Source organism: Magnusiomyces paraingens, assembly GCF_902498895.1.
Source record: "Magnusiomyces paraingens strain CBS 517.90 genome assembly, contig: contig2, whole genome shotgun sequence".
NCBI classification, from domain to species: domain Eukaryota; kingdom Fungi; phylum Ascomycota; class Dipodascomycetes; order Dipodascales; family Dipodascaceae; genus Magnusiomyces; species Magnusiomyces paraingens.
Window position 1 is genome coordinate 4,337,194 of NW_022474068.1, and position 19,342 is coordinate 4,356,535.

At 28.1% G+C, this 19,342-nt stretch overlaps 1 protein-coding gene across 1 annotated transcript; it reads left to right on the forward strand.

Moving 5' to 3' along the window:
- Positions 1-13,616: 13,616 nt before the first annotated feature.
- Positions 13,617-15,473, forward strand: SAPINGB_P003109 (uncharacterized protein; the record flags this gene model as incomplete). The annotated part of the gene is made up of 1 exon (XM_031997827.1): positions 13,617-15,473. One exon carries the CDS (start codon positions 13,617-13,619, stop codon positions 15,471-15,473), a length of 1,857 nt encoding a protein of 618 aa, XP_031853718.1.
- Positions 15,474-19,342: the final 3,869 nt, after the last annotated feature.

The window sequence follows — 19,342 nt, forward strand, 5'->3', positions numbered from 1 at the left end:
GTGTGATTTAGCCTATCTGAATGATAATGTTTAACCTCCATTGAATTATTGTGGAGTTTTAATTGGAATTGATTGAAAAAAAAAAAAGAAAGAAAATCATTAACTTGAATCTTTAATTAAGCAAATCTCTAAAAAATCAAATCTCATGAGTATTGAAAACGCCTGTTTCCCTTACAAAAAAAAAAAAAAAAAAATAATTGTTAATTTCCTTGTCTTTTTTTCTCTCCTCCACCAAATTTTCAGTACCCCTTCCTCTTACAAATACTAAAAAAATTAAATAAAATAAATAAAATAAATAAAATAAATAAAATAAATAAAATAAATAAAATAAAATAAATAAAAACCTACATATTATTATAATCATAATTATGTAACCACCACCATTCTCCTCATAATTTTATTTTTTCAAAGATCCATACAGGTTAAATTGATTTTTTTTTTTTTTAGGTGTAACACTCACACACACACACGCACAAACACGTATACAACTTTCGACATTAAAAAATTGCAAAAAATGATAAGAATATTAAAAGAAAAAAAAGAAAAAGGTATTATAAGTTGTTTCCCTTTTAAGGAAATGGCGTTAACCCCCGTAAAAAAAAAATAAAATAATAATCCATAGATAACGTGAATGGTTAAAATACATAAGGGTCCAAAGAATCAAAAATGATGGAGTAAGTTTTGACGGGGAAAAAAAAAAAAAAAAAAAAAAAAAAAGATTTGGAGCTTTTAATGGGGGGGAAATGATTTGGATTTTGTTCCTCTTGTAAATAGGAATAGCGAGAAAAGTTATATAAAAAAAGAAAAGCTTGGTCAAACAGATATGACGTAGTAGAACGTCAGCATTTCAGCATTTCAGCATTTCAGTTAATATATTTTACTAGATAAAGAGAAAGCTCTTTATGAAAAACTTCATGTCCTTTAGATAAGGTTAGAAATGTAAGATCCTCATATTTGTATTGTATTGTATTGTATTTTCTTTGTACAAAATAAAAAGCCTACATTCTTGCATAGTTAAAGATCGAAAAAGATCCTAACAAAAAAAAAACTTTAAAAACTGCATTCAGGTTTCTTGTTTAGGTAATTTATATCTATTGCAATCTAAAGAAAGAGAAAAAAATAAAAAAAATAAAAAAATAAAAAAATAAATAAAATAAAGGGTTCAATTTTTCTTTTGAGTTTTCATTTTTAACAAAAACATGTTAATCTGAGAATATTATGGGATAAAAACCTAAATGCTGGAACAAAGTAGAGAATTTTTTACCCCCCAAAAGAGAGAAAAAAAAAGTTAGATGAGCCCCTCTTTTCTCCATGAATTGCTAAGTGATTCCCCTTGTTTGGAACACTGCACCTGAGAATATATATATATGTAAATGATTATTCTAAATATTTAAGTGATTCACCAAAAGCTTTTAATTTTTTTTTTTTTTGTATTGCTTTTTGAGCCCCAGTTTAGAATTTAGCAATATTGTCTATTGCTATTCCTTTTTATAGAGTCTTTTTTTTCTCCTTTGTGAAAAAAAAAAAAAAAAAACACAGAGTTGGAACGATGACTTGCATTGTAGCAAGATGAGATGACAACTAAACGGCTGAGATCATTTATATATATATATATATTAGAGTTTACAAAACATGAAAACTAGCAAGATATCGAGAAATCCAAATCTGTGCATGTGGTGTGCTATCAGTTGAAAAAAAAAAAAATCAAGAGGGTCTTTCAATACTAAAAAAAAAAACAAATATACACGTAAACGCGGGAACATCTCAAAGTTATTTTGAAAAATAAAATAAATAAAGTTTTTCGCGTTGTATTTAATTTTTGAAATAATTTTGTAAGAGAAAAGGAGGTGACCATGATGTGACCATGATGTGAACTGCTTTTTTCTTTTTTTTTTATTTTTTTTTTCTAGAGACAAAATCAAATATCAATGCAAATTCTCACTTTTTTATTTTTAATACTCATTCATATTTAGATAGATGCATGCATAATAATAATAATAATCGCTTATTTTTCGTTAAATCTTAAATAAATATTTTGGCATTAGCAAAAGCTTAATCCATTTCCTTTTGAAATTATTATGACTTTTAAAGATCTTGTATCACTCTATCTCTCTCTTTCTTTTTCGTTTTACTTTAACTTTTCAAACTGCCGATTCGACGGGATTTGAACTTTGCGGCTTTTTGAAACTGTTTTTTCTATGGGAACCGTCCCGAAACCGCTACGGTTTTCCCTTTTGGCGAGATTGGATGGGTGGTTACAATATCCGGTATTTCTAATATATATATAAAAAAACAACGTTGGCTGCTCTGGACCCAAAATCTGCACGGCGTCGAATGTACCAGATTTCTTCTTTTAAAATAGTTTATTTAAGTTGCTTGTGGCTATTAAACAATTGCTTGCGCTTTTACTAAAATCTTTAGGAAAAAAATATATAATTTTTTTTTATTAGAAGTTATCGATAAGTTTAAAAGCAAACCAAGTGTCTTAAAGAAAGAAAATAGTGCTCTGATTATTATTATATTCTCTTTTTATCCTTTAAAAATGCCGTTTCTTACTTTGGAAATGAAAGCAGTAATATTAAATATGGCACTTTCATCATTTGGATTTCTTTTATCCTCCTCTTTCCTTTTTTTCATCTCATTTCTTTTTTGTAGAGTTTATTACAGATAAATCCACGTGAATAAAGTTGGTAGATTCAGAAACTATGAAAGAATATATTGAAGTTATATATATCTAAAAGATAACGGAAGTGGATCTCAATTAGAATGAATATCTATATGGGCTGAAGAGATTCGTCAGAGATCCAGCATGGCGGGTTAATGTCATAGTGGCTATGGTTCGTGACTGAGTCTTAGTGAAGCTACCTACAAACTTATCGTAGAATCGAAGGGTAAGTCAATTAACAGAACCTACTAGACATACAACCAGATAAGACCGATTAGAGTTATAGATGATAGATGAAAATCTATAAAAAAAATTTAAAAGTAATAAAACATATAGCTAATGGAATCAAATATATATATTTTTTCCATAGACAAACTTTTAAGAATTACTCTGTGCTCTTAGGGCACCGGTTTCAACGGAGAGTGATACAACAGCATAGGGTAGTGGGGTAGCTTTGTGCTATGTAACAGCATGGTAAGTTGTACGTATAACATTGACTTATAGTTTTTTTTTTTTTTTTTTTTTTTTTTTACTTTCAGCAAGGCGCGCTACTCCAATTAGCATAAAGTAGGGTTTTACCGAATTTTTGGATTTAGGTGCACATGTGGATATGGTGCCAAGAAACAAGGTTATGTTGCAAGTACCATCTCAAGTATTAGCTTAACTGCACAAAACACTTTAAAGAAAACTTGGATTTTGAAAGAAAAAAAAAAAAAAAAAAAAAGGTTAATGTTTGAGCGGAGAAATAAAAGGTATTTTGACTGTGAAAATTACTTGTTTTTTAAAATAACAAAAAATACACTTTGATAATGATTCTTCAAATTAAAAGGGGGTTTTTTTTTGCCAAAGTTGAGGATTTCAACTACTCAATTACAAATTTAATGTCTTTCTATTTTCCTCTTAGACTATTTAGTGGACTATGTTTTAATTTTTCTTTTAAATTTTTCTTTATTTTGTCTAAACAATATCCAAATGCCTTGTTTCTAAATTTTTATGCAACGGCACTGAATCTTTGATATTTTTAGTATCATTATCATTATTATTTTTATATAAATATAAATCTATTTTTTTTTTTTTTAATTCTGCGTTTCTCAAAATTATTTTGAGATAATATTGCGTAGCATTCAAAAATTATTTTGAAATATAATGGGTTGTTAAAATTTTTAAGTCTCTTTCATTAGCAATAGAATAATCGATTATGTGTGGCCTGATACTTTTTTTTTAAGAAAAAAAAATTATTACTTGGACTTGGGCATTGTTTATCCTCGAAATGAAATAGCACTAAATTGATTTTAAAATAATAAATGCTTCTAAAAACGCAATGGCTTTGCTTTTTTTTTTTTTTTTTTTTTCTGTCGAATTATTTTCTACGAATTTTTATGGATGGAATTGACATATAAGTGGAGCTTGTTTATTTTTTCCATTTCTTGTTTTTTCAAGTCTCTAGTAAAACTTTAGATGATTAAATCCAAGCAAATAATAAGAGGAGTGATTAAAAGAAAAAAATTTCATCTAAATTAATATAAAATATAAGGCGAAGTCGTAGACCACTGCTGAAAAATATTAAAAAATATGAAAAAGATTTTTGCGAGCTTCACACCAAATATATATTGTTTGCTATGATAGACGTAATTGAACCATCTATCATGTCTTAGAAGAAAAAAAAATTTTTTTTTTATTCGTTTCTCTTTTTATGCTAATTTTTTGTCGGAATTTGTATCATTCCGATCAAACAATGAACCGATACGTTAGTTCAAGTTGCTTTGATCGATCCCATGACTATTTTCATTAGGGTTAAATAAAAAAAAAAACAAAGAGATTCAAATGTAATTTAAACAATTTTTTAGTAAATGATAAAATAAGTTCATTAATTAGTTTGTTTTTTTTTTTTAAAAAAAAAAAAAAAGAGGTCTCACGGTAAAAAAATTTGTAAAGTACAATATAAGTTATACAGTGCAAGAAAACAATTTAAAAGGGACAAAAAATGAAACGAAAGAATGCTCATGTTTGTGGGGGGGTTCCTCGGATATTCACCCATGAGAACCAAGAAGACTGTGGAGATCAAATAAGCTTTATATATATTTGGTTGGTGAAACAAAGATGAAAATAGTGAACATGTCAAATCCAATGATAAGTATCAGAATAATGAGAGTGAAATGTAAATGGTGTGCAACTAAAGGGTATGTGTCAAAGCTTCAGGGCAAATTTTGATTTTGTTTAATAGAGATAATTACAATTTAACGAAAGTTGTTTTCACTTCACAATTATATAAGAGGTACATGTAGGTCCTTATTCTAATTTTTATGCACGAATTTACCCATTGGAGCATTTTAAGGCTAAATTTTCCATTTATAAAAAAAAAAACCCCCCTTTGATATTAAAGTCAATCAATATCACTTTTAAAATGCACATATACACTTATCAAAATCAAAAACATCTGATTAAATATTTTTGTTCCGCTTTCAAGCTCCAAGTATCCGATCAATTGAATAGTGTTGATCACCCTGAAATCTTTGCTTTACTGTTAGTAGTCTGTTTTTTTCAGTGTAAACCTTTTGGCTATACCTTTACCAGCTTAATCTCCACGCTTTATTTTAAAAAGTTGGGTGATTTATATTTCAGCCATTATAATAAAATGATAGCAGAATAGCAGTAGTTATATAGACATTCAATGAACTAATTAGAATGCCTAGACATTTTTCTAAGTTTTGGTCATGCTAATTTATATAATTGACTTTAAAATTTGGATATTGTTTTTTTTTTTTGCTGAATCAAAAATATTTCTCAAGGTCCTTGAGAAATTAATCATTTCAAAATACCACCTACTACATTAATAAAAAAGCTGGGTTTAAATTTGCAAAGCAATATTTTCAAAAATCTCACCGTAGTAATAAGTGACTTGCATGAGTTACTATAACTACCAGGTGCTACTAAAAAAAATTTACAGAAAGCGAAATTTGATGATAATATCAGCTTTATCAGATTGTAGAAAACAAATTGAGTATCAAAACGTGAAAATTATTAGAATATTTTGATTAACTCCTAATGTTACGACAAGTTATTATATATATAAATCTATATATCTCTAAAAGATTGCGCACTTTAAATCCGGTGAAAAAAATTGTTTTATGCATATTATGCTTACTTTGGATAAATCTTATTAAAGACAAGTATCCAAAAAAACGGGTACAATTAAAAGAAAATAAAGAAATAAGGAAAGAAAGAAAGAAATATATGATTATTTATTTTCAAATTAGATTATTCTTGTAGTTTTTGGAAAGGTTTATAATTTATCCTTTAAATTCAATGTGTAAGTCTTTGTTCTCCATGGTTTTTATACGGCTATTTTTAAAAAAATTGTTTTAAAGCCAAGTTTTCTTTATTTATTTATTTTTTGTTATTGTTATTGTTGATATTGATGTTGATGAAGCTCTTGATTAAGTAACACGAAAATCTAAAAAAAAAAATATATCAAAGCCAGGATACATATTTTGGAAAGGTTTTTCTAAGTTGATCTGAATAGAAAAAAGAATGCTCTCTTTTATTTGTTGATAACTTACAGATAATATATATATATATATATATATATATATATTTCATGGAAAAAGTCTTAGATTTAATATAAAGTAATCAAAATTATGAGTAAAAAGTAGTAATACGAGAAATGGTATTAAGTGGTCTGCTTTTTCTTCATAAAATTAGTGTTCTTTTTTTATTATTATTTTTTTGCAAGGTCAAATTCTGCATCATTGCAGTTAGCAGTATCAAAAGAAAATATAGAGATCAGTCGACGATGAAAATGCTAAAGAATAAAATTATAATGATATAATGATATAATGATAATTGACTTTCCATTCTATTTCTAATAATATCTTGTATTTGGGGGTCCCATAAATAAATGACCCTTAAAAAAAGCAAAGGGCCAACTGTTAAAATGGAGCTTCAGAATATCTTTGAAAGTTGTACATATCATAACTTGTCCCAAAAAAATGGGAGGGAGCAAATGTGTCCAAATATGGGCGCTAACGTTTCTTTTTCTTTCTTTTTTTTTTTTTTTTTTTTTTTTTTAGACTCGGATCTTCCTAGTGGTAATAATAATAATAATAATAATAGTGGGTATATTTGTCTCATACTAGATTGATTGAATAATACCAAATTTTTAAATTTCTACTAACCATTTTCTTATGTTCTTTCTTGTGATGCATAAGTAACATGTTATCCGCTAAGTTCAGGTTTTTTTTTTGGATACAAGATCTTGGATCCTAATACAAGCGGGACTAGAGTACAGATCCCAGTAGATAGACACGCGACGGGGAGACATTTATCCTTTTTTTTTTTTCTTTTATTGCTTTCTTTCTATCTATCTTTCTCAGAATAAAGCAACCACAACAACGATTATACATACTTTAGATTTTTATGAGAACTTAAGTAGAGAAGTTTGCGGTGAAGGATATAATATGATGACGAAGACTATGGACTTAAAATGAAAATAAAATAAAATAAAATAAAATAACTATGTAGATGAAAAGATAGATATTACATGAAATAATTTCCGAGCTTTGAACAAAAATATTTTATCCCAAGCCACTATGAAAAAATTTGTTAGTAGTGATAATAATAATAATAACATTATTATTTTTATTAGTAGTAGTAGTAGTATTAGTACTGAAAAAGATGAGAATAAAGAGTTCACTTTCCTTTTCCTTTTCCTTTCTGTCACATTCATTTAATGAAATATGTCTTGAGGAAAGGGGAAGAAGGAAAGCTTTTGTAAATAATATTTCATGTCACAACCAATCTAAACTTTTGTTACTATTAATTTAGGGGCTTATGTTGATTGAGAGATCTTGCCTAAAAAATCATGGTTAGGCACGAAAGGTTCCTCGGAATTGGTTTCAATTGAATTGTTTATCACTTGCGGTGGTCACTGACCTTCGTCTTTTGAAATATATATTACTTATTTTTAGACACTTCCTTTTAGAATTCCCACTTGGGGATCCCCGAAAAGAGTTGTTTCTCTTTTCGAAAAGCATTTTTTTTTTTTTTTTTTCAAAAAGAAGAAAAATGATGACATTTGTTAAAAAAAAAAAAAAAAAAGGGGGGGGATAATAATAGTAATATCTTTTGTATCTATCGCTTTTCTCAAACAAATTTTAAGGATCTGTTTTCTAGTGTGCTTGTGTAGTGGTTGCACTTGCTAAAGGGGTAAAAGAGAGGTGGGGAAGACCGCTTAAGGTGGGGATACAAGTAAGTGGATCTTTAAAAAGATAGTCATCGCACCCAAAAAAAAAAAAAAGAAGAGAAGAGATGATGATGATGATGATGATGATGTTGAAGGTGGATCTCATTCTTTTGAGCTAGTCATAATTAAAGAATTCAACCAACCCTAATTTAACTTGGTAACATGCCACTACTAACACTGCTAGGCTAACACTAACCAAGGTTATTAGTTAGTACATTTAACAAACGCCCGTCCGTCGTAGATATTATAGACTATACTATTTACTAAGTCTTAAATCGTACTAATACTATGTTTACATTTTGGTATTTTGTTTTTTGTGTTTTTTTAAAAAAATAAAAAAGATTCCTTTTTTTTTTCTTTTGTTTGTTGCAGTTTTTTTTTTTTTTTTCTTAGACAATTATGAGACTAATGAAATCCTTGAACTAGAAATAAACCTGACATGATTTCCATGTGGGCAAGAACCGATCACGCGCAAAAGCAGGGCAGCAAAACAGAATAAAACAGAACAGGACAGGACAAAACATAACAGAACAGAACAGAACAGCAAACCAATCATATAAAAAAAAAGGGTTTCTTTATCTCGCTTAGGTACAGATGTTAGGTTATGAAATAGGCTTAGGCGAGCTGGATAGTCTGTTTATTATAATTATTATTATTATTATTATTATTGTTTAAAGTATACCATACTAAGTTAGTAGTAATTTATATTAAAAAATGACCCAAATAAAAAGAAAAAACTAAAAACTAAAAAATAGACAGCATGTAACCAAATTGAGGAAATTATAATTATAATTCTTATAAGAATAATAATGTCGATGTTATTTCTACAATCCTTAAAACGAAAGAAAGAAAGAAAGAAACAAGCAAATAACAATGAAAAAAAAAAAAAAAAAAACAGGGCTAGAAAAGAAGAATGAAGCCTATCTGCGAAGAACAAACGACTTATGACGTCTAAAAAAAAAATTGAATTTAAGATACAGAAGAAAATTCCTTACTACATTGTTAACCGAGAATGTCTAAAGAAAGCAAAAGGTACTCTTTTTTTTTCTTTTTTTTAACTGTTTTTGTTTGATAATTGTTGTAAATATAATTATATATAAATAAATAAAAAAAAACTTGCGAAAAAGAAAAGTTGAAAAGAGATTTGGCGAGAAGAGTTCTACGCTTAGTATTACTGGAAACTTTTATTGCTATACCAAAAAAAATACATACAGTACCAGTTAATATCATGTACTACGACAATACGTACGATGGCAATCATTCCGCCAGTAGAGGCATTCCGACTACCTAATGTTCTGTTCTTTATTCGTTATCTCGAGATTTGTATGAAGAAGAAAAAAGCAGAGAGACCTATATATATATATTTTACTCTTTTCATGATAGAATATTGTGTGGATATAAAGGAAGATAAAAGTGCAGTTAAAAGTGCAGTTAAAAAAAAAAAAAAAGATCAATTGTATGAAAATACAGTTTGGTGTAACTTTTATTGATTCAATATATATATACATTCGTTATTAGCATTTCAAATGAACATAATCGGTTAAAACTTAGTTAGAGTGGCTGAGAAATAATAATATCCAAGTCAAGCCAGTCTAATATTGGGTATGTTACATGCCAGTGTTCCAAATCTTGGCCAGACCGGGGTGGTTTGCATGCAAGGATGGAGGTTTGTAGCATCGCTTACAAGAAATAAACACAATAAGACAGATATTTATATATATTACATACTCGTGTAAAACTAACATGTACAAAAATAACCCAGAACAAAGAGGGAAAGACACGAGGCAGGGGGTGGTGCATTGAGATTGTAACAAAATATGAGACAAAATTAAGCAAGGTTTATTTATGCCTATGATAAATTTCTTGTGGGTATTGAATAAAGGATGTATATTGAGAGTTTAAAAACGAAAAAAAAAACAAGAACAATTTCAATCACGTGAAGCCATAGGGTTTAGCCCTAGTAGTCACATGACAAAAATTATGGTTAAAACGAAAAAAAATTTTTTTTTTTCTTCAGATTTCACATATTTAAATGCCTGAACTTTTTCCATCTTTACAACTCTTCTTCTTTTTAATTTCACTATTCATCACTCCTTTCTATCCCTTTATTCCTTTTTTTTTTTTTTTTTTTTTTTTGTAATGATGAGACTTTAAACTCTTTATTTTATACTTTTTTTTTCTTCTCATTGAGCATTTGCTTATTGAGAAATATTTTTTTTTAAGTGAACATTATGTTTCTCGTTTAAATTTTGGTACGTTTTTTTTTTTTAATTTTTTTTTCCTTGCAACGTCAGTGGATTATCTCTCTTAAATTTCACTCGTGAAAATGTTTTGAAGTTTACATGACGATAGAAATGCTGTGCACCAGTCTGAACCCGGATTTCATTAACCTTTTTTCCGGTTTACATGTGGTCTCAAATATACCCAAATTTCTGATACTTTTTAAAATTTTTTAAAAGTGAATTGAGAGAGAGATTGAGAGTTGGCTTGTTGATTTTATTTTTTTACATTTTTACTAACTTTAGGTTTTCTTTCTTTCTTTAATTAGTAGCTTGAAGGTTTCGTGTATTGACTGAGGGATATTTCTATGTAGAATCTTAAAAATTAATAAAGTTTTGTGTTTTAAAAAATTATTTTTTCTTTGGTGTAGATACTTTTATGGAATGTTTTGTTTAGTTAGGAAGGAATTTGTAACAGAAAAGGCTGGTTTTGTTGCAAAGCTGCATGTCACAGAGAAAAGTCTGTTTGCACCAAGTATTTATAAATGTATATATATTTAAATATATATATATATTTTTTTGTAATAGCAATAATAATAAGTTTAGTATTGAATAGAATAGTTTTTTTAGAAAAAAAAAGTTATTTTGGTAGTTGGCGTTAAGAATTTTTTTTTTTTTCTTCCAATTCAACCGTAACAGCCGTAAGATGAGGGCTTCGATGAATAGGAAGGAAAAAAAAAAAAAAAAAAAAAAAAAAGAAGGGCATAAACCGACGGAAAGGCCATTAGGAAATAATAAAAAAAAAAAAACCAAAATACTAATTGGCAGATTTTGTTTGTGTTTTGGAAGGAAGTCTGGGGATGGATGCGAAAATCATGCCTAACAAGTAAAATGAAAACAAAAACAAGTTTTAGGAAATTTGTCCAAAACGACTAAAAAGAGCAAATTTTAAAAATTTTAAAATTTTAAATTTTTTTTTTTTTTTTTTTTTTGAAATAGAATCTTTTAACATCGCCAAAATAAAAAAAAAAACTTCAAAGAAGGTTTGTATGCTCTGAAACGCTTCTTCTTCTTCTTTTTTTTTTTTTTTTTTTGCTACCGCCGCAGCGAGATGGTGTTTAAAAGTCAAGTCCTGCCAATTTAAGTCCAGCCATTAACGTGTATAAAAAGTTTATTTCTAATTCTTTGAAAAAAAAGAAGAAAAATTTTTTTTTTTATTTTTATTTTTTTCAATAAAGACCCATTATGATCAATATATCAATCTTTATACAATTATTTGAGTAATAATGATTTGAAAAAAAAAAAAAAAAATGCTCGGCTCTTTAAAAAAAAAAAAAATCAATGTCGGAAACAAAACGATCATAAGGCACCATGGCACAGATTGGTTTTTGTTACTGGTGGAGCAGGTGTAACAGGTATAGCAGTGATGGTAGTTGTTGCAGTAGTATATATATATATATATTAAAACATTCATCTCCGACGGCATTCCCCCTACCTGTCCAAACAACAAACAACAACGGGGCAAATTTATTATTACTTTTAGTTGTTCATTCAGATTGCACAAAGATAGATTGATGAATAGATGAATAGATGAATAGATGAATGGATAGATGATAATGATGATGTGCATGTATTATAATACATTACTCTATTCTTTCTAAAACGCTAGAACTATCAGGACAAAAGGGATGGGTATGTTTGGAACATAAAGTTTACAGGGTCATGTTTTAACAAAAAAAAAAAAAAAAAAAACACGCTACAGATTACGCTTTTTGTGCAGGCCATAAACATATATATATTTTAAAAAAAAAAAAAAAAGCTTTGTTGGAAATATCTTTGAATTTGAAAGAGAGAAAAAAAGAGACATGTTGTGTATATATACATACATGTATATTGAGGATTTTTTTTTGGAGGAGTATTGGGAACATTAGGAATATTAGAGACCGAGCCAAAAAAAAAAATAAAAAATAAAAAATAAAAAATAAAAAATAAAAAATAAAAAATAAAAAATAAAAATATATATATATAATAAGGAAAAGCTCTTTTGAGTAAAACGCGTTAAGCTGCTGCGACAGCACATAAAGACAAAAAAATAATAAAAAAAGGCTGCTTAAGCTAAGAAGTTTAGTGCAATTATTTGCAAGAGAGACAGACACACTGAACAAGAAAGAGTGAGACCCCTGTCACTCCTCATGAACATCATCATACACGCAAAAAAGACAAAAAAAAAAAAAAGAAGTAGAGGCAGCAGTAGCATCAGCATTAGCAGCAGCAGCAGCAGCAGCAGCAGCAGCAGCAGCAGCAGCAGCAGCAGCAGCAGCAGCAGCAGCAAGCATAATAACAAAAAAAAAAAAAGGCGTTGAACTGAAAAGAAGCAAAAAGTATGAGAAGATTAAGTAAAATAATAGATTAAACACTAAATTTGGAGAGTTTGTGGTTCTTGGGTGAGCAGGGGTGTTGTTTTGTGATCATCCTTGTTGCTGTAAAAAAAAAAAAAAAAAAAAAGGCAGCAACAGCCTCAAAAGCGCACCCAATCTAAGCTTGATATATAAGCAGCTAATTGTTGGCGCACTGTAACGACTTGGGTATTCGAGACAAAAAAAAAAAAAAAAAAAAATAAAATGTAATGATGATGTTAATGTTGATGTTAATTTTAATGTTAATGTTGAAGGTGATAATGATGTTATTAATCATTTGGGGCTGGGCAAGTGATAAACTTTTGTTATTAATAGTCGCGGGATATAGAAAAATAAAATAAAATAAAATAAAATAAAATAAATAAAATAAAAAAAAAGCCTCTTAAAAAAAAAAAAAAAAAAAAAAAATACACAACAAATAGCTAACAAGTGCGCGTGCTGCAGTCCTAAGATGCTGCAGTTCTGCAAGGTCACAGAACAGAGAGAGAGAGAGAGAGAGAGAAAGAAAGAAAAATAATAATAATAATAATAAAAGTAAATTATTAATTATTAATTATTATTATAATTTATTTATTTATTTATTTATTTTTTTTCAAGTTAAACTCCGCCGTTATGAATTTAAAATATTTCATTCACAACTTTTATTGATTCTCAACATACATACATACAACCACCTTCCTACTACAAAGCACACAAAGCACACAAAGCTATAACCTACACTTTTTGATTATTATGTGGGATTTTTTTATTTTTATTTTTTTTTTTTTCTCATCTTCTTATTTTTATTTTTATTTTATTTTTTTTAAATGTTTATTATATATATTCCTCTTTATCCCCCGTTTTTTTTTAAACTTTTTTTTTTTTTTCTTCTACTTTTTCTTCTTTTTATTTTAATTATATCTTTATCCAGTACTTATATATAAATATATATATATATATATATATATATTATTATTATTATATAAACATTCTACAATCATTTTTTGTTCTATTCAATCACTATTCTTTAATATCTCTATCCTTTCCAATACACCTCTATCTAGTTCTTTCTTTGTATAGTCACACTTCCCACAATGTCTGAAAAAGCAGCCTTGGAAATCTTCGTCACTTCCCCAATCTCAAATGCCATGGTTTCATACCTGGCTTCTACAACCTCTTCTGTCATTCGCTGTGACGGCCCGGCGCCTTCTGCAGCTTCTGCTGAAGCTACTACTTCTACTTCTACTTCTACTTCTACTTCTACTTCTACTTCTACTTCTACTTCTACTTCTACTTCTACTTCTACTTCTACTTCTACCTCATCATCAACAACAACAACATACACTCCCAGGCCACCTCTCTCAGCCGCTCAGATTAATGCTGCAAACCAAATCATGTATCCTTCTCCACCAGCATCTCCTTCAAAGGTTACTAACAATGCACCACCATCGTCATCGTCATCGTCATCGTCATCGTCATCGTCATCATCATCTTCTTCATCATCATCTTCACAGCGACGGCAGCAGTCACATTCGCAATCTCAGTCACATTCACATTCACATTCACATTCACAGCCACAACCCCAATCACAGCCACAATCACAACCTACTCAAGACCCACAACAAATTTCAGGGCCTTTAACTGTCCTACCTCCTTTGACAGAATTTATCCACCACCTGGTGCGCAAATCTAACGTTCAAACAGCCACCTTGATGACCACCCTGGTTTACCTGTCGCGGTTGCGCAGCCGGCTGCCACCGCTGGCCCGTGGTATGCAATGCACACGGCATCGTATCTTCCTCGCATGTCTCATCATGTCAGCCAAAAACCTTAACGACTCATCTCCTAAGAACAAGCACTGGGCCCGCTTCTCAATGGGTCTTTTCTCAGTCGCAGAGGTCAATCTCATGGAAAAGCAATTATTGTACCTTCTCAATTGGGACTTGAGGGTTAAGGAGAGTGATTTGATGACCAACTTTGCACCTTTCCTTAAGCCTATTCGAGACCAACTGCGAGCAGAGGCTCAAGAAGCATACTTTGCCAAGGTCCAGCAACAACGTGAGGAGCAACAACGTCAGCAGATGCTTTTGCAACAACAACAAACTCTACAGCAACAACAACATTTGCAACAGCAACAACAGTTACAACAGCAACAGCAGCAATATTATCAGAGCCAACAAAAACATAAGAGGGTCCGTAACACGCCATCATTTGCATCTATACCGTCCACAGTAGCAACAACAACCACAACAACTACCCACTTTGAAGAGCTTTCTCCTGCCCCTCCCATGTACAAGGCTTCCAAGTACCGCCCGGCGCAGTATCTTGTTACATCCAACTATGGGAACGGGTACCACTTAGAGCACCACTCTTCGGGATTACCGAAAATGACACCCACCAGCATGCTTTTAAATTCCGCCTCCCTTACCTCGTCAGAAGCTAAACCGTCGTCGCCAATGCTTGATCCTGCGATTGACTATTACTATACTCAAGCACGAATGGCTCAGGTGACACGCGCGTCTGCTGCGCAGGCCAAACACAGTTCAAGCATGGGAAACATTAATGAACGCCAGTCACTGGAAGCGAATGTGGGATCTAAGAAGCATGGAGAAAGTGGGTCGCGAAGCTTAAGATCGCGATCTGGACAAAGTTCTAGCACTGGATCTAGCAGTCGAAGCAGTAAGAGTGGAAGCAGCAGTACTAGCAGCAGCAGCAGTGGTAGCAAGAGTTCTAATAGCAAAAGCTCTAGCAGTGGATCAAGCAGCAGCAAGAGCTCTAGCAACAGCAACAGCAGCAGCAGCAGCAGCAGCAGCAGCAGCAGCAGCAGTAGCAGCAACAGCAGTGGCAACAGCAGTAGCAGTAGCCGAAGCAGTCGAAGCAGTCGGAGTAGCAGAGGAAGCGGTAGTAGTAGCAGCAGCAATCACCATCGCCACCACTCCGTTGCTGTTTAAATATTTGAAGGCATTTGAAGGCATTTCAATCCATTTCTCTTTCTATGTTTATTTTTTTTTTTTCTCTTTCCCAAAAAAAATAAAATAAAATTTAAAAAATAATTGGGGGGAATGTACAGAAAATAGTCAGTCAGTCAGTCAGTCGGTGGGACTGGATGAAAGAGAAGGGTGGTTATAGAATGAGACTAGTATACAATTAGTATATTATTCATTTACTATTATTGGTATTACTACTATGGGACTCGCCTGTAATAGACTTTTTTTTTTGTTTTTTTTTGTTTTATGTTTTTTTTATGTTTTTATTTCTTGCTATTCATGTATAACAATAGTTTAATGATTTTGATGAATTTTATTTTTTTTTTATTTTTTTTTATTTCGATAATATATATATATAAAATAGATTTTTCTAAAGGAAAATAAAGTGTAAAACGGAGATTAAACAGAAGCGAAAAGAGAGTTTAGATTAGTTTATTAGTATGTGATGAAACGATCAAAAAAAAAAAGCGAGACTGCCGATTATTATAAAAAAAAAAAAAAAAAAAGATGCTTGTCTTACTTAGTTGATGTTGATTTGAGAAAGAATTGAGATTATTTTTATAAATTTATAAATATATATATATTTTAAAAAACCTTATGATAATAATAATAAAAATAATAATAATAATAATAATAATAATAATAATAATAATAATAATAATAATAATAATAATGAATTTCAATTCAAATTGTTATCTTTTTTAAAAAGTATTTAAACAAAGAACAAATGAAATAAAAATAAAATAAAAATAAAATAAAAAAAAAGGAGTTTTTTTTCTCTATATATATATATATATATATATAAAATTATAAATTTTTTTATATCAAGTTATGTATGTAGTAACTTAACAAACTGTGATCTGCCCCGCAGCCTCTCTTATGATGATGTTGATGATGTTGATGATGATGATACATTTGAACTTCTTCAGGCGAGATTCTGTGAGCGAGGTATTTTTTTTTTTTTTTTTTTTTTTTTTTTTTTTATTTATTTAATTTTTTTGAAATCTATAAATTGTACAAGTCAACAATAAATAAATAAATAAATAATAAAGACTTGCATTGGACATTTATTTGCAGTAGCAGCAGTAGCAGTAGCAGCAGCAGCAGCAGCAGCAGCAGCATAATGCCTTATTACGCCAGATACTATCTTCACAATCGGTTACTTAACGATGAAGAACAAAAGCAAAAAAAAAAACAACAAAAAGAACTAATTAACTAACTAACTAACTAACCAAATATATATATAAATATATATAAATATAAATGATGGTGATGGTTATGATGATGACATGCGGGGGTCATAAACAAGAAGTCGCATATGTATAGCCGGGACGTAAAGAGGTTTTAAGACAGCATTTTATACCGAAAACAACAAAAAAAAAAAAGAGGGGTAGCAAAATTTTATATTTAATTTTTATTTAATTTATTTATTTTTTAGAGGTAAAAAAAAAAAAAAAAAAAAAAAAAAATAGAGAATTAAGTCAAAGAGGTTTAAATAAATGATTATTTTAAAAAAAAAAAAATTAGAATTAAGTTAGTTTTAAAATTTTAAATAAATTTTAACAATATATAATTTAAATAAATAAATAATTAAGAAAAAAATTTTTTTTTTTTATAATCTGATTTCATTCCAGCTTAGTAAATAAATAAATAAATAAATAAATAAATAAATAAATAAATAAATAAATAAATAAATGGTTAAATAAATAACTTTGGAAAAAATAAACCATAACTGAAAATTGAAACAAAATATTGGTGATTTTTCTTAAAAATATTAAAACTAAAATATTTCTAGGCAATTTTATTTTCTCTATTTTTCTCAATAGTTGCTATGGAAGGTTTTTTTTTTTTTTTTAAAGTAAACAGTTAAAGACTGAATTAAATATTTTAGATATAAACAATTGTTATTGTTATTGTTATTTTAATTTTAATTTTAAAAATTACAGACATAAAAAAAAAAAAAAAAAAGACTTTTTTCAAATACACTTGATATCATTTTCTTACACAATTGAAGAAGAAGAATTCTTCTAAGAACAAAAACAAAATCTTTGAAGATTTATTAAATGGCGTGATAATCCATTTAATCAAAAAAAAGAAAAAAAAAAGGAGAAGAAGACTAGCAGCAGCTGATATTATTTTGGCGGGCCTTGAGTGGGACTTCAAATGAAGGAGAGGTACCCTAAGGGACATTTTTCAGATATTTTATTATTATTATTATTATTATTATTGTTATATTGTTATTATAATTATTATTATTATAATAATACTATTAGTTCAAGCTTTTGATATATATATTTATACAAAAGGAAAAGAGAAAGACCCAAATGAGAGAATAATAATAATAATAATAATAATAATAATAATAATAATAATAATAATAATAATAATAATAATAATAATAATAATAATAATAATAATAATAATAATAATAATAATAATAATAATAATAATAATAATAATAATAATAATAATAATAATAATAATAATAATAATAATAATAATAATAATAATAATAATAATAATAATAATAATAATAATAATAATAATAATAATAATAATAATAATAATAATAATAATAATAATAATAATAATAATAATAATAATAATAATAATAATAATAATAATAATAATAATAATAATAATAATAATAATAATAATAATAATAATAATAATAATAATAATAATAATAATAAATAAATAAATAAATATTAATTTTATTATTTCATAATTGCAATTCTAGGTGCTGCTTCTGGATCCTTTTGAAAAGAATAGTCCAAGTTCTTTAAAAAAAAAAAAGACCTCAATTCTAATAAAGAAACCAAATTTTTTTTTTTTTTTTTTTTTTTTTTTTTTCATTGTATATTTCATCTAACTAATTATGGAGTCTTTAAAAAAAAAAACTATTAAGATTGAATTGAATTATCTTAAAAAATATATATTACTAGAAAAAAAACAAAAAAAACAAAAAACAAAATAAACCAAAAGTTATACACTAATCCAAGTCCATTTATTTGCATTATCACCAACATAAATTATTAACAAATACTGTTTGTTTTTACGATCCAACCATTACCCTTCATTCATTCATTTATTTATTTATTTATTTATTTGTTTTAGATTAATACTTGAAGGGGCCAAGTGGATCCTTAAATCTTTTATTATTATTTATTTTATTATTATTCAGATGACGACGACTACAACAACATCAACGTCTAAATTTTTTTTTCTTTTTTTTTTCTTTTCATTCTTCCAATTTCATCAATGGTTTCTTCCTTTTTTTCCAAAAAAAAAAAAAAAAAAAAAAAAAAGCTCTCCCCACTGACTTTTGAAAATATCAAATTTATTGTATTTTATTTTATATTATTTTATATTATTTTCCTTCTAAATTTGGTAAATTTATACCGAAGACAAAACCACCCTCCCAATTTTTTATTGCCCTTTTTCTTTTTTTTTTCTTCTTCCCCTTTGGATTAACTACTACTGTCTGTTGCTTTTTGGCTCTAAAATAGTACCAAGCATAACACTAATGCGTTTCTTGTGAAATAAAAAAATTAAAAATTAAAAATTAAAAATTAAAAATTAAAAATTAAAAATTAAAAATTAAAAATTAAAATAAACAAAATAAATCTTGCTGTTTCCGCTTATTATAATATCCATTCTTTTACCCAACATTATTGAAATTCTTGAATTATACCTATATATATATATAATTTTTTTTAGTTATTATAATTAGTTTATTTATCATTATCATTTTATCATTATTATCTTTACTATTTTCAACTATATTATAAATCTTCTCCTATTTACAAAAAAATTTTTTTTTTTTTCTTCTT